Source organism: Phycomyces blakesleeanus, assembly GCF_001638985.1.
Source record: "Phycomyces blakesleeanus NRRL 1555(-) unplaced genomic scaffold PHYBLscaffold_18, whole genome shotgun sequence".
Lineage (NCBI taxonomy): Eukaryota > Fungi > Mucoromycota > Mucoromycetes > Mucorales > Phycomycetaceae > Phycomyces > Phycomyces blakesleeanus.
The window spans coordinates 191,741-211,989 of NW_017265151.1; the positions used below are offsets into that span (position 1 = coordinate 191,741).

Sequence of the window (20,249 nt, forward strand, 5' to 3'; positions counted from 1 at the left end):
AAATGCCATTTCATGTATCTTTCAAAGATCACATTACTCCAGTTGAACATCCTCTGACAACAGAAGATCCGCCATCGAATGCCAATCCACTCAATCTTCTTCCTGTTCATCCATCGGATCAAACAAAACCAATGGTACTAGAGCAAGACGATCCGAATAAAATACCGAGCTTATCCATAGACAGTCAATTGGCCAATGCTACCGAAACTCTTGCTTTAGACCCTTCTTATGATGGACCATATGATTATGAAGAGGACGAAGAAGACGAAGCCTTACGTCTGACAACTGAAGCCAATCGATTGATCCCTGTAATCGAAGAAGCCGAATCAAACATACAACCCAACACGAACGGCTTGGAACCTGATCTTTTGGTGTTTTCAGACCATGTTACAAAGACTGTAAAGTCGGATCGGATAGTAACAAGCATGGTGTATGGTGCCGGAAAGAACGGAGTATTGGCAGTAAACATTAGACCTAAGCGGAAAAGACGGACGTATTTGGCAGCCTGTGATTTTAGCGATCATGGATATTATGCCCTTGAATGGGTGATGGGCACAATGATGCGGGATGGTGATGAACTTCACATAGCGACCGTTGTGAACCGGGAAGATAATCCAGAAGCAGTCAAGGCGGCAGGCTTTACATTGGCAAAAGAGGTTAGTCTTGTGTATTTTTTTTTTAATTTTTATTTTTATTTTTATTTCTATTTTTTTTTTTGGTAAATAAATAACCTCACTGGTTTGCTGACATTTAATATGTTTTAATGGTTTCGTTTCTCTTAGCTTCAAAATGCTTCGTCTCTCATAACCAACAAAGCTAGAGATATGATGGGTCAGATGTTATTGTACGATATTAAATTGACTACACATGCCATATCTGGCCGCGTTAAGGATGTATTAGGAACACTGGTGAGAATTTTACTTGTTTTATAGAATATCAGTCTTTTTTCTTTCTTTCTCCTAAGAAATACAAGTCTCGATCTCGGGTAATCTAATACATTGATCTAACTGATTAGATAAGAGACCTTCCATTGTCAATGGTAGTATGTGGGAGTAGAGGAAGAGGAGCGGCGAAGAAGTAAGTTTCTGATATATATATAAACGAGAAAAAGTCTGGACCGAACACATGAATCTTATTTATTGTCGTTTGTGTGTGTGTGTGTGTCTGTGTCTGTATGTTTTAGTTTATTAATGGGTTCGATTTCTACGTTTCTGGTCCACAAATCTCCTATCCCAGTATCAGTAGTTCGGCCACAGATAAAGACCAAGAAGATAAGAAAGCTATCTATAGCTTTACCATTAAGCGATAGTGAGTACAATTATATAGTTATATATATATATATATATGTGTGTGTATACATTCTGGAAACAAAATCGACTCACCATTCATTCTTTACTTGATTTAGGTGTACAAACGGGCAAGTTAGCTGTGGATGAATTGAGCAAAAGATCTTAAATCACAGAAAGTTTTCCCTCCTTGCTGAGTGGAAGGTCAATATCTTCTTCATACTGCATTGATGTTGATTGTCCACCATGAACGCTCAGGACCATAAACTTATCACATAGTTATTAGAAAACCACACATATACATACACATACATTCACGCATTTATATATTCACACACATTCACGCATTCACACATATATACATATTTATCTGCCTATCTGTCTATCTGTCTATCTATTATTCTTTTTTTTTCTTGTGTATAAAAATATTTTACCTTGCTTTGGAATGCTTTATCAAGCCCCTTTTCTTTATCAATCTTTGCTGTTCTTTCACTCACAGCCGCCACGCGTTTCCATTCAGCTTGTAGGTGCTGAGTTGTGTTTGGCAAACGAGAATTGTCAATGTCGTGGAAGCTGACCATCTTTCTACTTGTGCCATCTGTTACGACATGCAATATCGTGGCAGAAATTTGATCCGTATTGATCTAAAGTTAAAAGATAAAATGAATATAGAAAATGAATATATACATACATATATCATATTAAGTAAATATATATATAAATGGATATTTAATACATATACATATACATATATATAATAAATAGAGACTATTTATTTACCATTCGAACCACCATTTGTTCAACCTGGAATGGGGTGATTTTTCCTTTGGGATCCAATTTCACAGCTATATCCTGAATATCCACTTTCTTGTAAACCTTTGTGAGAGCTTTGATCTTCTTGAGACGAAGAGCGACTGCACATTGTTTGGCTAACCCGAAATTCTGATCCTATATATATATAATATTTGTGCGTGTGTTTATATAAGCTATCTGTCCCTTGAAAAACCTTCATACTTTGCACCTATTTTTTTCCACTCTTTTTCTCTCTGCTTTTTTTTTGATCATTTACCTGTTCCAAAGTTCCCTTGAAACTTAAAATAAGTTCATCAAACTTGCTTATATTGGTTTGTTCATAGGCCTTAGCAATTGTGATATAGTGCTCGTACTGAAGCTTAAATCCCTTGTCCACAACTGTAGCTGTGTATTTTGGAAGAATGCGGATCTATTGTGAATAATTATCGTGTAATTGAATACATACATTTATAGATAATTTTGTCGTTGTTGTTTTTTTTTTGAGTATTTACCTTTCCGTCCTGAATCAAAGACACCAGACAATACTTTTTGTAGGCTTCAAACTGAATAGCACTAGGAATATTAGCAGGTGCAGAAATGGCCTATTTAAACATATGCACATTAATATACCAAGCTCAAGATTTATTACAAAATGATAAAGAATAGTGATAATACTTGCTATACTCAAGAAATCCAGGGCACGTTCAAATTGTTTGTTACCAATGTATATCAAGGAAGCATCGTAATGGTATTCGAGAAAATCAACAATTGTCACTCCATAAATCTAAGTAATACGGTATTAGATATATTGGTATGGTGTATGTCTATGTGTATGTTTATATTTTCTTTTTAAATGAAGCATATTATTGTTAATAAAAAATTAAAATAAAAAATTATAACTTGCCGTTGGGTCGACATGATCAATATCGCTATCAAGAATGGAAAGTGGATATTTGTACATCTTGCTTATCAAACATGCCTATGTATGGTACATACATATAAATCGAAATCCAAAATTCAAATAATAGTAATAATAGTAATAATAATGACAATAATAGCAAAGTATGTGTTGTGTGTGATAAAAAGATATTTATTTTGAATAGTTATATATACATTGTATCTTATAATGCCTTCGTTTTTTTCTTATTTTTTTTTGGGTTTTTACCTTTACAAGAGGAGCATGTAGTGTGGTCAGGGTATTGAGTTCAGGGTTCAGGCGCTGGATCGCGTCTGCAAGAGGTTGAATAGGTAACAAGGGCTACACGATTGATATTTTAATATCAATACCAATATCTCCTTCTTCTTCTTCTTCTTCTGTTTCCATCTTTGTATACATACTCTCTTTAATCCATTAGCCAGGGTATCGAGAGCTTTGGCAATAAACTCAACTAATAAATTATATTTAAAGGAATAAAGGTTTATATATGCATAAATCAATACAAGATTCACATATATATATTCAAAAAGCAGAATAAAATAAAATAAAATAAAACAGAACATACTTCTAGCTGGGGCTCCAAGCACTTGTTGAACATCAAATACACTGATAAAGTGACTCAAGAGTTCGAATAGCTGTTGTGCATTCTCGCTTGTTGCAGCACAGCATCGCGCAGTACTAAGATTTATATGCATCATACCAATGTATCTCAATTCCAAATGTCCAATCATTTTCCTCACTTTTTGTTTCTTTTATAATTATATATATATCCCTGTATATATATATATAATTATACGTGTCGTTATTTCCTTCTTACATAAAGTAAAGATAGCCAAGACTGTTTTCATTAGGACTCAGTATAGTCAGAGGATCGAGATTCTGTGAGGTGTAGGCCCTGAGTTGTTCTTCATTCATAAAAGCAAGCATGCTCTTTGGTTGCTTCAACTGGATTTCACTGTCATTTGGGTCTACTGACTGGAGAAGGGCGATAATTTCGTCCAGTTGAGGAGAACGGTCACCGCTTCTCTGACCCGATGAAACTGGACGGTAAGATGTACCATTGAATGCTTCTGACATTATAATGGACTATCTGATTAGAAGAACAAGAAAAAAGAGAAAAAGGGAAAAAGAAATCAAAGATGTAGACGTAAGTCAGGTAGGAGGATGAAAAATATATATAGATCTGTATATGTATACAAGCGTGTTTCTGTACAGCTGAATGAGTAAAAAAAAATGGCAGTAGAACAATTTTATTTGCCTATAGACAAAAACTTTGTATTATATGAAATAAAATAAAATAAAGGGGGGTTTGAGATTTATAGTTTTTTAATTTTAATTTTAATTTATAAAAAAAAAAAACACAAAAAACACAAAAAAAAAATTGAAAAAAAAAAAATCAAAATCTATATAAAATGATTTAAGAAAATCAATTTATATAGATTTTGATTGGTTCATTTTCATTTATTTTATTGAATTTATTTACCATTGGTGGCCAGCCAATGATGAATGTGGGATCTTCCTGTTGGACGAGAAAATTTTCAAAAAACTCGCAGTGGGCAACAGATAGGTTATCAGCATTCTACACCTGCATAGACATCGCGTGGTTTATATAGTTTGGTTTATAGGTCTTCAACTGTGAAAGTCTTTCGACCGGTTTACTAAGGCCACATCTATGAGCAGACTACGTAGATAACCGCCACAATAAAGATCTGAAAAATTTGCAAACTTTTGGCCCCTTTTTATAGACAAAATAGTTCAGCTCTTGTACGACCTTTTGCAATTGAAAAAAAGTCACGGAACGTGAAAATTAAAATGATTGGTGTTTGAAAAATGAGTCAATGACTTTTAAATTATTTTGATTGGCTTTTAAAATTGTGACGCCATATGAAAAAAAGAGTCCTTGAGATTGAAATAAAAAAGTCACGTCAGAAAAGAAAACCGAGGCAGCTAAAAAGAAAAGTCACCGCAAAAATGGCTCATAGTGTTAGGAAGGATATTGAATACGTGACTTATTATTTATAAGTCACGTCTATTGTTCTATAAGGTTCTATGAGAAACAAAATATTCAGTGTGTGAGTAATTTGGTGATTGTGTAGTATCTAAAGCGTACACGGCCGTTTGCTGCCTAAAGTAAAACAAACTTCTTTAAACGATTATTTTTTTAAAAAGAGAATATAAATCCAAGTAATTACACCTTTTTAACTAGCTCCTATTTAAAATCCATATGAAGGAGTTACACTACAAGAGGTACGCACGGCCGTTTTGGCCGTTTTTGGTTTTTTCAAGAACTGAAAATCTCAAACATTTTGTGTGGACAGACTAAAAGTTCAAAAAAAAAGGGCAAAAAAAAGAGCAAAATTAATTAAATATCTAGCCCAATAATATGACTTAAAATTTTGCTCTTTTTTTGCCCTTTTTTTTTGAACTTTTAGTCTGTTCACACCAATTGATGATTCCTGTAGCTTATCTAGGCTGTATCATCTCTATTCAAAAAATCGGTCCAATAGGGAGAAGAAAAAGAGAAGCAAGCTTAATGTTCAACTTTAATACCTTTTCACTATAATATTATAACCTAGACCTGCATTGGCTCAATCTTTTAATTCAAAGCTAATAAATGTATGTTTGTATAAACTCTCCGTGTAATAAATGCACATATTTGAGCTTTTTTGTGCTGACTAGCTTATAGTGATTGACCACTAATAAAAAGCCAATCACCCATGTTTTCAAGTTAGCTCATTCTATGTAATTTCGTAAAGTATTTAACATAATAAAAGATAATTGAATTCGTCCATCACAAAGAATAAATACATGTCTTTTATATGTAAATTTGTATTCTGTTAGATATAAAATACGGTTTCAAATCGTACAAACATATTTTTATTAAATCAGGAAGTCGATACTTTCAGATCGGGATACCCAGGTATGTATTCGCCTTTGATTTTCAGTATACAGCCCTTTTCGAGCGAGTCGACTAAACTAATCGTAGAAGCAGGATTAACTGTCTTCCTTGAAACTGAGAGCTTGACTTGTTTGTGTTCCCTTTCTAATTGTTCAATTTGGGTTAAGCTCTTCTCTAAACCATTCTGTTGAAAGGAAAAACCAGTTAGCTACTACAGTTTTCTAGATAACTCTCAATATTCTTACTTTATACATGCAGAAAAGGTTGGTGACATCTCTAATGCACATCTCATTATCTTCAAAGTTTGTAGGCATATCCGCCATTTCAATCAATTCCATCACGCAAACTCCTCGCGAAACTTGTTCTATTGACCATAAGCGTATTTTTTCCTCTAGACACAAAATATTAGTAGTATTACATTTTAAGAAACTGTCTCCTTTACCTAATACATGTACAAAATAAATCCGTATTTTGTGAAACGTGTCTAGTGACCCAAATTCGAAAACGTGGGCAATTTCTTGAAGCAACGCCAAAACACCAAATCCCCCTTTTACATGGTCTTGCGTAGCTCGAGCAATGTCAAAAAGTCCACAATGACCAGTCACCTCTAAAATTGAGAGTTCTATAGTCTTCCCCCCAACCAGAGCTGTGTGGCAGCCATCGACGTTGTAACTACACGACTCCAACTCTTTATCTCCTCGACGAATGATCTCGTTTTTGATGGCTTGAACCTTATATTCGCCCACTTCAAAACAAAGAGTCTTGTTGTGGCTGTACTCGGTGACGATCTTAAAAAGCTCCCATATAAAATATCCAGAATAATTGGCTTCACTTTGACGTATCCATTGTTGCTTTTGGGCGTTAACGGGTATCCCCATAAGCACTTTCATTATTTTGGCCAAAAACAAAGCCTTCTGATCTTAGTAGTACTTGCGTTTAAACTGTTTCAGGCTTGAAAAAACATCTCTTTCGTTTTCAGACAAGAATATCTTCACGGCATCCTCTTCAAATCCATCGAAAGCATTATAGAGAATTGGCTTTTGAATCATCGTGTGCTCGTAAAGTTCCCGAACAAGACATGTGCGCATCTTGACTTTATATTCACACTGTTGTGGTTGCTGAAGTTTTGTTAAGAGAGATTTTAAAATAGGGAACGAAGATTCGTGAGAACTTGTGTAGGATTTGTTAAAGAAAATTGGTTATATCAAAAATTTTCAAGGTTCCTACACTGAACTACTACTGCTATTTATATTATACTGTGGTGAATGGCAGGTTTTATAACCCCGCAACCATAGGAAATACACGATCCCAATTCCTACGATTACGGGGTTATAAAACCTGCCATTTACTACAGTGTACGTAGTTCATGACATTTTTCCATTCCTGAACGAATTTGCTCCGTATGCTGGAGAGCACCATTAGCGAATCCTTTTGAGGCCGGCGAATGTTTAGAGCCAAAGTACGCTTTTAGAACAAAGTGAAAGTTATGTCCTAAAACTTACTACATAAAGTGATTTAATAGATAAGTTTACAATTAATATTATTATGCTTGAGTATGGCTTGATCTATGTGCCATATGGGTGTGATTGAGGATTTCAGTACCTGAAAATGATATAAATTTATAAAAATGACAGCTTTTAATGCAGCCAAATGTGTTGTTATTTTTAAACCCCACTCCTCCTCCTCCTCCTCCTCCTCTTTCTCTGTCGATGTTTTTTCTATTTGAAAGGAATTTGTTATTATGAATTGAAAGCTTTCTATTATTATCATTATTAATTTTATTTCATTTTCATTTTACAATTTAAATAACAAATGTCTTGACTCTTGTTTAAGCAATATATTTACGTGCTGTTAATCTAACAGAAATGTGCGGGGGTGCATTCGTAGTTATATAGATATACTTCACAATTAATATTTACTTAATTGGCAATGGTGGTGGGTTGAATAAATATACCCCAGAATATATACATATAGATATCAAGAAGAAGAAAGAAGGAAAAAGAAAGTGTGTATATGTTGCTCAGATTTTTTTTTTATTGTTTTCTTTAGGATATTATGAAAATGCACCTTGGCTTTCTGTGTTAATTCCATAAACTGATAGATTGGCACACTACACAATTGACTATATCCATCATAATTATCATCATTATCAGCGTCATATTTTAGCCTTGAAGTTCTTGTCCTATGCCTCGTTTGGTATTATCAAGATCAATATGATAACAGGTATTACAATACAGTCTTCTGGTTGTGTGGGGATTTTATTCATCATAAAGTACAGTAAAGTAAAGAAACCTTTAATTTTTCATGTCCGACCTTGGTTGCCACATGGTAAGTTGAACACAGCACCAACAATATATATACAAACTGTAATCCAGAATACTTGTTTTATGCTTTTTTTTTTACAATTTATTTCTTTGTGCGTCAATTACGTCTGTCTATCATTGGTACATCAATAAGCTCAAATATATATAGCAAGATCTTGAATGTAAACCTAGCTCCTGGCTGTACATCGTTTTAAAAGTCTGTCGAAGGGAGGGAAAGAGTGGGGTAAGGGTGGAGGAGACAAGAGTGATGAAAGAAACTTTAGGTAAAAGGTTACCATTTATGGACTACAGCTGCATGGATAATTAATTCGGCTGTTGTTGAAAACAATAACATATATTATAGAGTTTTCCAGTTGGAGAAGTGATGTAATCTTTAAAATAGAGTTTTTTTTTTTGGCAGCTTGGTCGGTGTAATCAATAAGATCTTAACTCAACCACTAGTTTTTTGTTGTTTTTGGAATTATATGGTACCAAGTAATAGTCGAGAAGATCAGTGAAATAGGTGTCTACATATAGATATGACTCAGGTAATCAATCTCTAATTCTTCTTTATTTCTTTTCATTTTTTTTTCGCACAAAAATAAAGTAAAAATAGTGTTCATCTTATGTTCTGTAGATTTAAGAGTTACCAATAGTCTTTGCGTTTGGAATATGTCTTGCTGTAGTACGATTTATGCAGTAAGACTATCTTTGACTAATGTCATCTAGATACTTGTGTGATTCTCGCCTGAAAATCCCCTCGTAGACCCAAATATTGTGGCTGTATTCTCGATATCTGTGTGTATGTGTACTTGTGTACATGTTTGTGTGTGGGTAAGTGTGTAAGCGCTTTAAATAGTCTATTGATATGTAAATTTGAGGCTGTAACTTGGAGGAATTTGCACATCTTGACTCTATCTAAGGGCAAAAATGCATATAGTATTTGCCGTTGTTCTTTTTTCATTTGTAAGCTTATTTTATTTTTTTGGGAATTGTGATATTAGAAAGCATGTTATTATCTAATTTGCATTCTCTACTCTTGTTCTTTATATTTATATCTTTTGCTATTTATTGAGTGTGGGTATGCTGTAAGTAAAGTAAAGTAGTACTTGGATCAGTTATATGTATATATTGTTTGGAGTTTATTGAAGAATGAGGACACTTTATAATATCCATTAAAGATAAATTCAGACTATCCACAGCCAAATTTCCTACATCCTTATTTGCAATGGACCCTTGCACAACCTGTGAGGATTGATTGATTGATTGAATTTATTTTCTTTAATTCTTTAATTCTTTTTGTGGATGTGAAGGTGGGGTACGATGGTCAGAATAAATTGGCGCATTAAGGATCCCTTGATAAGAATTACTTTACCTTAAAATATGTAACGATGCAGTCCATGTGAAAGAACATGCTATTCTCATTATTCTTTTTATTTTTATTTCTATCTTGAGTGTATAGAAATGTCTTCCTTGTAACAAACCTTATGCTTGTTTTGGCTTGTAGTGCTTGGTTATTATTTGCCCGGTAAACCGGGTGGTAAAAGGGTAACTTCATGTGCACTTTCTTATTTTTCAAATGTATGTAATTGGCAGTCACTCCAAGTTGGTACATGCGGTGAGCAATAAGTGAAGTGATTGGTCCTATTTAACAAGATTACCCCTTTAGAATTTTATTTTACCTTTTTTTTTTCTTACTACAAATCTTTAGAGTCGTGTCATATTTGAATGTATGGAATAACCCAAAAAAAAACAAAACAAAGTAAGCCTTTCTCTCATTACTCTCCTCTCCCCTATTCTTTGGGATGATCACATTTACTTTTTTTCTTCTTCTTTTGCTTCCCAGTAATCTGGAAAATTCATCTCCGTACCATATTTTGTTATTTAGTTGCCTAGTTGCCTAGTTGCCTAGTTGCCTAGTTGCCTAGTTACTTCAATGTTATTTTTTCAATATTCTTTTTTTTTTGCAACAAGAGAGAAAAATATGGTTGCAAGAAGGCTGCGACAAAATGAAATAAAAATATATAGTCTTTCTGTCAGCTTATCAGATAACTCTAAGATATTCTATGCTCAACTCGGTATGTGTGTATTGATGTGTCCGTTTTGCTCCGTCCCAGGGACACAGATATTTTTCAAGGTAGTACATAAAAATAAAATAAATAAATATTTTTCCCTTTAAGAATAAAATAAAATAAAATTGTAATCAAAAGCCATCAGTTCCAGGAAGAAGAAGAGAAGAAGCGGAGGAAGAGAAAGGTATCATATTTGGTCAAAAACAATATGCGTATATTATATGCTGCTTGTTTGCTTTATTTCTTCTAAAATTAAGAGAATACCGACATGGCTGAACTTGGACTCGGCTTGCTAAAATATCAAAGATCTTTTCAGGTTTCCGGATTAATAGCTACCGAGACAAACGCATCTCTTTTTTTAAAAAAAAAATGTGAGGTAATCACGTTTCTAAATGAACTCACCGTGGGATTCAAATACACGTTTTATATTGACGTTGATAAATTATACGAAATGAGTTGATAAGAGTCAGAATAAAAATGAAGAGAAGGAAAAGAATGAGGAAGCTTATAAATGTATATATTTAGTGTATTACAGTCATGTACAGATCAGATTATGCTAGTCTTATATATATATGTGTGTTTATCTATGTATTATTCTGGGTGACATGCAAGTTATGGGACATAGTCAGCCAAGCATTTGGAAACTACTGTAAGGAATACGATGTATCCATTTGTTTCAATATTTTTTGGGAGGATTTCTTATTGATAGCTTGTACCGTTCTGTATTTTGATGGCAATAGAAAACTAATAAAATGTATTTTCTAACTGTCTGCCCCCTTCAAATCAAACCATACAAACTAAATTTATGGGGATATTGTAATGTTAGTGAAGTGCTTTCTAATGTCAGTAAAGTAGTGTCTAGTGGCGGTGTTACAGTAAGCAAGTAAACAGGTATATATAGTATATATATATATATATATATATATTCTTTGGTGTTGATTATAGTTGTACAGAACATTTTCTGGTGGTGTGTGCACTTGTTTTTGTCAAATGGTGTGACCCTTAGCACTTGTGTACCTTGTTTCTTTCCTGCTATTAGAGAATCGAGGTACTACTACTATTACTATTACCACTTTTGTTGTTATTGGGAAGGAATGTAGGATATTTTGATCTCCTTGGTAAATCAAAGGTCTACATATATATTCATGTTCTTTTCTCTGTTCATTTTCAAGGTAAATATATATCTACTATGAGATTTCTCTCTCTCTATCTATCTATTTCCCTTTGTCTATTGTTCCTGACTCTTTTGGCACCTGCTTTGTATGCTTTTCTTGCTAGTCTGTTTACATTGACACTAAACTAGCATTACTATTTTTATTTATGATTATGGTTATTTTTAACTTTTCTTTTTTTCCTTTGGGGGAGTAGAAGAAAGAAAGAAAGAGAGATTTTAGGCGTCATCTGCTTTACCTCATTTATTTAACAGAAAACTATAATTTAATGTAAAATTCAGTGGCCGTTCTTGGTGTGAATCACGATTTATCTGAGGGTGTTTGTGACCATTTTGAATAACAGTAAAGACACATACACACATACACAACTGGTGTGTGTGTATGGATAAAAATTATATTGACAGATCATATTATGTTAGCTGTTCTGATAATTAAATCAAAACTACCTACCGCTATATTTTTCAGTGCTAAAATATGGCCTGTTTTAGCTTATTTGCATTTGTACTCAAGAAGTGATCAAAAGAGACCCAAAAACAAACAAATCAAACAAAATCTCAGATATTCAAAAACGCCTTTTTTAGATTATTTTTTTAAAGGGAAATGCTATTACTACTATTGCTTTCCAGTCGAATATTAATGAAACTGGACTATGGCGATTAAAATGTCATTCTTATTTGTTATCTATTGCTATTATAGAAAATATCAGATTATGGCAGAGAAGGATTTTACAGTATCAGTCTACATTAATTAGTCCATTTAAAATATAAAGTACATGCTATAGATAAGGTCGATATATCAATAGATAGATAAAAAGGTTAGTGAATTCGATTATCTAGCTAATAAGAATATGCAGAAGAAAAGGAGGGTAGTTGTTTTTAATGTCTTGGCCTGTTATTTAAAGTCAAGAAACAAATGAAAGGTATATATGACTGTCCTTCCTGTAAAATTAGACAAGAAGATCAGAAAATGACTGTGTCTTTTTTTTTTTTTTTGGTTTTGTATTTTTCCTTTGTCTTCCCTCACATTTAATACGTATAAGATTGATAGATTGTTGGTATTATCGAATGTTTTTTCTTCTTCGTTTTCTTTTTGGCTTGGCTTGGCTTGGCTTGGCTTGGCCTGGCCTGGCTTGAAGAACACTGTGAATTTAAGAAAATAGACTATATTCAATATAAGAAAAAATGAACTATTAGATATATATATGTCTGTCTGTCAAGGACTGTATAGATTTGAATGAAGAATTAATTATTAATTATATTCTTATTAAATTTTTTTTTAAAAGAAAAAGTATATAAATATATAAATATATTGATATAATTATGTATTTGACAGACAGACCAATAGACAGACTAGTTTGGTTATTAAGTATTGGGACAATGGGAATTCTGTAGGTAAAAATAAAATAAAAGGGACACCTTCAAGCCAAATTACACACGTTTAATTTCTTATTCTGGCCGCCTGGCCGGGCAATTTATCTTGGCCAAGAATGAAGTCTAATATTGCTCCACAATGTACTTATATATATGTATAATTTTAAAGTATCTTTCTTCCTTTTCTTTCTCTTTTTGGACCATAGACTTAATTGCGTCTTCTGTGCTACTTGGCTAATGATTGTCTCTTTAAAGCTTAAACAGTAATAAAATACGCTGATGAAAATTGCAAGCATCAATTTACCCAAACAGAAATAAAATAAAATGGATAATTTTCGTGGTTTTATTGTATTCAACGCCCGTTTTGTGTTTATATTACATTGTGTATCTTTTTTATTTTATACAATAGATTTTATTTTATATATAATACTCTTTTTCACTATACACAATTCCAAACCTTCTTTCTTTTATTGTGTGTCTTATAAATATATAAATTTATATATTGATCTTTCAATTGAATTTCTTCCTTTCTTCCTTTCTTTTATTATTTTCTTCTTCTTTATATTTGATATACCCAATTTATCCTTTTTCTTTTATCTTGAAAATAAATAAATAAATAAAGTAACCAAGAATAATCTACACAATGGGTGCCAAATTCTCAACCTACAGACGACGATCACATAACTCTCACTCTCACAACTTTCACTTGCACAATTCCAACTCGAATTCACAATCCCCTCAGTCGACACGACCTTCAAATGAAAGCCTGAGCCCCATTCAGTCCACCGATAGTTCAATAGTTCGTCAGGGACGTCACTTCCACAACACTCAACAATCTACCTACTGGCTACCAAACGATGAAGAAGAAATGGATAGACTTGTAGGCGTAAGTATCTATTTGTCTGTCTATATAAATATATATATATAATAATATATTTGTTTATTATCATAGCAACACTTTGCATTGAAATCTCTTTTCAACGGGTAAAGAAAAAAAAAATATTCAACAAAACAAAATCAAGTGGAACATATAGCTATATATCTGTTTTTTTTATTGACCGTTGTCATTATCATTATCAAATTAATATAGAAATTTTCTCGATGATCCAGAGATCTCGGCTCTGTTTGAAAATGGCTGTGAAATCCTTGATGTAGGATGTGGACCAGGCACATGGATAATGGTAAGAAAGAAGAAAGAAAATCAAAAACATTTATATACTGTGATTAATTACTAACCATTCAAAACAAACAATATTTTTTTAAAAAAAAAGGATGTTGCTACGGATTTCCCTGCTTGTCAGTGTACAGGAATTGACATGAGTGAGGTGTTTCCAAATATCATCCGACCTTCGAATGTTTCATTTCAGGGCGGAAATGTTCTTGAACGTTTGCCTTTTCCAGACAATACCTTTGATCTCGTTAACATACGGCTATTTATTTTGGCGCTGCGGAAAGAAGAGTGGCTTCAGGTAGTAAAGGAAATATTTCGGGTATTAAAGCCTGGAGGTTTCATCCAGTCAACAGAATGCAGTATGTTGGTGAGTTTTTTTTTTTTTTTTTTTTTTTTTAAATAGACAAAAATTTTTCATTTTCATTTTAATATTTTATACATATATATAATATATAATATAATATTTATATGTCTGTTGTGTATTAATTTGTCGCCGCTGTGATTTTAAGGATGTTGGAAACGAGTTTGTACTCCATGTGGGAGCAGCTAGTAAGTTAATAATATTCATAAAAAAAAAAAGGCTTTGGTTGGGGACTCTATTTATTTAGAGTCCCGTATTATGCATGCTAAGCTGACTCTAACCAAATCTATTGATCAAAAGTTATTGAGGAAATGATCGATCGAGGACAAGAACCACGAATCCTAGGCCTCTTCCCAGATGTGCTAAAAGAAGCCCAATTTGAAAGAATCACGCAAGACAATAGGGTAGCTCATCTGTGTAAGTGAATCTAATTGATTATATTCATATTCATCCTCATAATTTATACTTGATTTTTGTAGCCAAACCTGATCATATCAACCGTGAATTCTTGTGGGATATGATCAATATCTTCAAGAGCGCCCAAGCTTTCCTAAGCAAAAAACTTGATATCCCTGAAGAAAAATACCCTGGATTCTTACAGCAGGCCTACAAAGAGTGTCAAAAGAGCCCAGGTGCCGAGTGGGTATTAGGAATCACAGTTGGTCGAAAACCACAACTTTGATTGTTATTATTATTATTATTATTATTATTATTATTATTATTATTATTATTTACTTTATTATTTATTCCTGGCATCATCATTTCTGTATTTCTTTTTTGCAACAAATCTTACATCTATTTGACATTAGATTTCTTAAATCATACATTCTTTTTCTTTCCTTCTTTTCATTACAGCATTCAAACTTTATAGTATCTTTGATTTTTGAACATATCATTCAATTCTGTTTCAATTATAAAAATCAAAGGATTATATTTCAAAATCATATCAAAATATAACAATAAAATATAAAGATATTTTTGTATATGTATGTTTCATTGTCATTGTAATTAATCTCTAGGTATTAATATTATAACAATTAATTATGAATTTTACACACATTTATATATATATATATATCACATGTGTCATTAAAACAGTATCCACTCTCTAGTAATATGATAGTAATAACAATAACAGTAATATAAAATAAGAAGAAAATTGTACAATTTGAATTCAATGAGATTTACAGTTTCTTCATTATTATTATTATTATTATCATTCTTTTTTTTTAAAATAATAATAATAATAATAATAATAATATTAATATTAACCTTAATAAACTTACCTCAATATATCTTGTGATATTAAGAACGCTAATGTTCCCACGCCAGCACTAATGGCAGCCATCATAAACACATCCTGTCTTGACAACCGACGCAGCTTGTCCAGAACAAACTCGGAGTGGTGTTTGAACTCGTCGTCTTTGCCTTGTATTTGAGTTGTCTTGGTGGGTATCGGTAGACGGGTGCGTTCATTGTGAGGTATTTCTAGTGCTGCCTTTGCCTGAGCCTCTGATTCGGCCGCCAAGACTGCTGGATCAACCTTGACCTCTCCTTCTTTAATAATAGTAGCTGTATCAAGAGAAATCCAGAGATCGTCATATGTATTCACTGTTGATATGGTCGCCAGTCCGATTCCGCTCTTGTACTGAAGTGCAATAGGCGGATATCGACCCTCGATTTCAATAGCAGATCCAATCAACCGTTCCACATCAATGTCCTGTGGGAGTTTGGTCAGAAAACCATGGACCGTGCTGAATTCACACTCCAGCCTGAGGATCTCTGACCGCCGAGAAAGAACAACGGCTGCTGTAAAATACACGGGCATGAGAGGATTTGAACACAGAAAGAAATCAAACAGGCGAGTAATCTTGTCAAGATCATCAAGGTCATGACTACACCAAGTAATCACCCAGCTGAGAGCGTAGAATGGTACGATGTCTGATCTACACCAATAAATAAAGCATTTATATATATATATATCAAATGTCTATCTAATCTAATCAAACTAAACCAGCAAGTAGCAATAGAGTATTTCTACTACTGATTCTATCTTTTCTTTTTGTTTCTTTGTGAAATCTTACTTTTTTATAAATGCAGCCAGTTCTTCGTCTTCACTCATTATTAAACTGTCCACCAAACTGAGTTCCTCTAGAACAGGTCCCAATTCGACTAGCATCGCATCTGTAAGTTAGCATAAAGTCAAGATTATATAGTAGAAAAGTTTTTTTTTTTACTATTGTTTCTTTGTAATAAAGGATATCTTAGGAAATAAATGGCCAATTTCTCCACTAGTACAATAGCCTTATTTACGCCAAATAAGAGCAAGAATACAGTACAGACATCATGAAATCCCTAGTAAATCAATTTATTGGTTAGTAGGTTAGTAGGCTAGGTTACTCACAATGCATACTGATACTGATATTGATATATAATCATCTCATGCAAATAAAAATAAAAATAAAAATCACCTGGTAATAATGTAAGCTTGGACAAGAACGTAACACATGCAAAATAACTAACTTCAAATCATCCTGTAATGCCTTTCTACGCTCATCGTCAATATCTTCATTTGTACAATAAAGGATTATAATTAATTTCACAATTATTATTTATCTATGACTTTGAAAACTTACTAGGAGGATATCTATTGACAGATCTCGGCACATCCAGCGCCACCTGAGATTCATCTTTGTGTGTATCTTTTATATATAATAATTATTAGATTTCTTGAAGAGTAACAACCATATATAAATTTGTATTACTTGTCAGTATCTCCAAAGGTTCCCCTATTGTCTCTTCACAACGTAACAAAACTGGCCTAAAGATATTATTTCACTAAAGATAATTAATAAAAAAAAATAAAAAAAATAAAGACACCTCCCTTTCCTCCTCTCCTCTTTACACATTTATTTTCCTTTTAATTTTATCATTAAACACATATATAAAAAATTTTACTCACCAGACACGACGTCGCATGGCATCATTCACAAAGCCTTCTTTCCGACCACATTCTCGAAGCAATTCAAGATTGTGAGAACGCAGACCTTCATTGATTTTGAAGATTCTTTTGAATTTCTGGTTTTCAAAAGCAAGTTTTTTTGGGTCAAGGAACTTTCTATTTCTCATTTGACTTGCGCGATGTCGCTTAGGCATAGTGAGATGTAAATAAATAAGATGCTGACAATGTTGATGGTGTTGATGATTCTGAAGATGTTAATAATAATAATAATAATAATAATAATAATATATATAAAGTCAATGAATAAAGGAAAGAAAGCAACAGTGTACAGTTAATTTTTTTTTTTTTTGGATTTGCAAGTATTCCATATTTGTTACAAAAAAGAAGGTTTCAGACACCGTCACAGATTCTTATTATATTCTTTTTATATATATAAAAATTAAAATAGAGAAATGAATAGGGGGAGAAAGAGAGGAAGATATAGAAACTACAGGAGTAAATGACTTTCTTGAATTATAATTATTTTATTTTATTTTAATTTTTTGGTTTTCTTTTTTTTTTTCAACCTTGCAGAATCCAAGATAAAATAGAATAAAAAAAAACACACCAAAGACGGAGAAGAAGGAGACAAAGAAGTAATGCGTGCCATCATAAAGATTGTTGGATTACTTGGATTCCTAAATGCAGTCTCTGCACGCGTTCATCCCACAGAAGAATTTTTGGATGAAGAATTGACCTTGACACCTCTTTCGGACGGAAAACTACTTGCTCATTTTGAATTTACAACCAATGTACAAGCTCACACAGACCCCAATGCTCCGTGTAAGTCTCTTATTCTCTTAATATAATTAAAAAAAAAAGAAAGAACAAAAGAAATATATTGAGAAAGGGGGAGCATTTGTGTACCTGGGCTTATAAATATACATATATATATATATATATATTATGTAGTCTTGGACTATGGATTGTTTCCAAAGGCTATCGGACAAGTGTTGCAAGAATACGATGTACAGGAAATGCACTTGACCTTTACTCAAGGCCGATGGAATTATGAAGAATGGGGATATCCACCAGAACAATCGGCAGGTACAGGTGTCGAGCTCTGGGCATGGATGAAAAACTCGAACAAGTAAGAGTTTAAGCAAATAAGAAGATATATACGTGTGTGGCTAGTGAATCACACTACTGCCAAAACTACTACTGTTACTCTTATTATAATATTACAGGTTCACTTATTTATATTTACATGTTTAATATATATATATAAGAATTGATGCCAATTGGCGATCATTGACAAATGTCCTGTCAGGTCTGTTTTGTGCTTCACTTAATTTCATCGATGACACCTTGACAACCCAACCACGCATGTCCTTTTTACCCGAGCCTCTATCTCAGTCTGATCGTGAAAGTCACCACCACCAATATATCAACAACGACAACGACAACGACAACGACAACAGAAGCAGCAGTAGTATTCATGCTGAAGATCAAATTAAAAGTATCCAAAGAGATTCACAATTGCGCTATGGAGCTCTTCCGCATGAAAATGTGTGTACAGAAAACCTCACACCCTGGATCAAAATGCTGCCTTGTAAAGCAAAGGTAATATATACATATACCAAAACACACAAATATATGTTGCTGTGCAAATCCATGTGCTTACAAATACAAAAATTATTATCTTTGTGTATATATGTATATGTGAATTAGTCTGGTATTGCCGTTCTCTTGAATGCCCACAAGATTTATAACTCGAATTTCCACGCTATGGGAATTGTGGCTAGATCAATGTGCAGAGTAAGATATATAGATATATGGTACTGATACCAATTAAATGTTAAAGAATGGATCATGCGTTTGTTGAATATCTATTTATCTATCTATCTATATTTAGGATGAGGCATGCAGTGAGCGTGTATTGGAATTAAGGCAGACAGTTACATCTGTGCTAGATCCTGTCAGAGACACTGGCAGAAGAGGTAAGGATTTGTTTTCTCTCTCTCTCTCTCTCTATCCATGTGTAATAATAATGTTTAAATATATATATATATATGAATAAATAAATAATAAATAAATAAAAGATTGGTCACTTGAGACCATCTTTGAGAGAACATTAAAAGGATCTTGTCCATTGGCACGTCAGAGCCGTGTGTTGGTCAACATGGATGGTGTAAACAAGGAAAGAGAACTCAAGCCAAGTCCAACTCTAATCCGAGACGAACATACCTCTGAAAATACACAGATCGCTGTATATGACTTACACCAATGTAACCAAAATATTATTATTTCTTGTGGGGAAATGGTAGAGGCACCCACCCACATATACATACACACGAGAGACACATATAAAGAAAGAAGGGAAGAGAGAAAACCAATGTACTAATCTATGTATACTTCTTTATCGGTATCTATAGCTACCCAACCACTTGATGTCCGTATGTCCTGGAGTGAACCAGTCTTTAAATATCGTGCGTACATAAAGGAAAAATCCCCCCCCCCCCCCAAAAAAAAAAAAAAAAAAGAAGAAATTCGTGGAATATTTATTTTTAATCAATCCATGTCCTTAACCTCCCTTGGGATATTTGTATTTATCTTGTTCATCTAGCTCTTGAACCTATTCATCCTGTGGTTTCTGCTCAGCGTTATTTTACAGGATATGGCCAAGAAAGAGGCGGACTGAGAATAACTATTCACAACCGTAGTCCAGACAAAAGTATTCCTGTCGTCTACTATGAATCGGCCCCATGGTTCCTAAAGTTCTTTTTGCACACCCTCAAGGTTGATGTTCTAGGATCAACAGAAAATGGTAAGCAGAGACTATACTATGTCTACACAACAATACGTGTATGTATGTATATAAAAGTTAATCAATCACTTTTCTGTACACCTGTGTTTATATTTAGATGATGATATTATTGAAAAGA

At 33.2% G+C, this 20,249-nt stretch overlaps 6 protein-coding genes across 6 annotated transcripts in view; 3 read left to right on the top strand and 3 right to left on the bottom strand.

The window, feature by feature from the left end:
• Positions 1 to 1,112: 1,112 nt before the first annotated feature.
• PHYBLDRAFT_182391 (hypothetical protein) lies at positions 1,113 to 4,150 on the bottom strand. Its single transcript, XM_018438610.1, has 12 exons — positions 3,833 to 4,150; positions 3,581 to 3,693; positions 3,417 to 3,466; positions 3,244 to 3,336; positions 2,983 to 3,057; positions 2,728 to 2,862; positions 2,591 to 2,680; positions 2,356 to 2,508; positions 2,067 to 2,234; positions 1,721 to 1,930; positions 1,383 to 1,553; positions 1,113 to 1,290 (listed from the first exon to the last, which is right to left on the bottom strand). Exons 1-11 carry the CDS (start codon positions 4,090 to 4,092, stop codon positions 1,452 to 1,454), a joined length of 1,449 nt encoding a protein of 482 aa, XP_018288484.1. The 5' UTR covers positions 4,093 to 4,150; the 3' UTR covers positions 1,113 to 1,290; positions 1,383 to 1,451.
• A 1,750-nt stretch (positions 4,151 to 5,900) lies between these two features.
• On the bottom strand, positions 5,901 to 7,002 carry PHYBLDRAFT_148362 (hypothetical protein; the record flags this gene model as incomplete). Its single annotated transcript, XM_018432075.1, has 4 exons — positions 5,901 to 6,098; positions 6,160 to 6,278; positions 6,357 to 6,828; positions 6,910 to 7,002. 4 exons carry the CDS (start codon positions 7,000 to 7,002, stop codon positions 5,901 to 5,903), a joined length of 882 nt encoding a protein of 293 aa, XP_018288485.1.
• A 3,555-nt stretch (positions 7,003 to 10,557) lies between these two features.
• Positions 10,558 to 11,801, top strand: PHYBLDRAFT_171199 (hypothetical protein; the record flags this gene model as incomplete). The annotated part of the gene is made up of 6 exons (XM_018436538.1): positions 10,558 to 10,665; positions 10,815 to 10,938; positions 11,121 to 11,164; positions 11,243 to 11,337; positions 11,382 to 11,461; positions 11,743 to 11,801. 6 exons carry the CDS (start codon positions 10,558 to 10,560, stop codon positions 11,799 to 11,801), a joined length of 510 nt encoding a protein of 169 aa, XP_018288486.1.
• A 1,673-nt stretch (positions 11,802 to 13,474) lies between these two features.
• PHYBLDRAFT_171200 (hypothetical protein) lies at positions 13,475 to 15,045 on the top strand (the record flags this gene model as incomplete). Its single annotated transcript, XM_018436539.1, has 7 exons — positions 13,475 to 13,717; positions 13,784 to 13,815; positions 13,922 to 14,012; positions 14,103 to 14,369; positions 14,512 to 14,551; positions 14,664 to 14,780; positions 14,843 to 15,045. 7 exons carry the CDS (start codon positions 13,475 to 13,477, stop codon positions 15,043 to 15,045), a joined length of 993 nt encoding a protein of 330 aa, XP_018288487.1.
• A 226-nt stretch (positions 15,046 to 15,271) lies between these two features.
• On the bottom strand, positions 15,272 to 17,606 carry PHYBLDRAFT_187918 (hypothetical protein). The gene is made up of 8 exons (XM_018439436.1): positions 17,326 to 17,606; positions 17,129 to 17,184; positions 17,000 to 17,065; positions 16,835 to 16,929; positions 16,601 to 16,718; positions 16,448 to 16,547; positions 15,650 to 16,309; positions 15,272 to 15,471 (listed from the first exon to the last, which is right to left on the bottom strand). Exons 1-8 carry the CDS (start codon positions 17,517 to 17,519, stop codon positions 15,453 to 15,455), a joined length of 1,308 nt encoding a protein of 435 aa, XP_018288488.1. The 5' UTR covers positions 17,520 to 17,606; the 3' UTR covers positions 15,272 to 15,452.
• Positions 17,607 to 17,854: 248 nt separating this feature from the next.
• Positions 17,855 to 20,249, top strand: part of PHYBLDRAFT_182393 (GPI transamidase GPI16) — a 4,408-nt gene continuing 2,013 nt past the window's right edge. Inside the window, exons 1-7 of the mRNA XM_018438611.1 lie at positions 17,855 to 18,147; positions 18,277 to 18,454; positions 18,594 to 18,927; positions 19,036 to 19,122; positions 19,220 to 19,304; positions 19,407 to 19,592; positions 19,740 to 19,793. Of these exons, the coding sequence (XP_018288489.1) occupies positions 17,964 to 18,147; positions 18,277 to 18,454; positions 18,594 to 18,927; positions 19,036 to 19,122; positions 19,220 to 19,304; positions 19,407 to 19,592; positions 19,740 to 19,793 (1,108 nt within the window). The 5' untranslated portion in view covers positions 17,855 to 17,963. The remainder of the gene's footprint in view (positions 18,148 to 18,276; positions 18,455 to 18,593; positions 18,928 to 19,035; positions 19,123 to 19,219; positions 19,305 to 19,406; positions 19,593 to 19,739; positions 19,794 to 20,249) is intronic.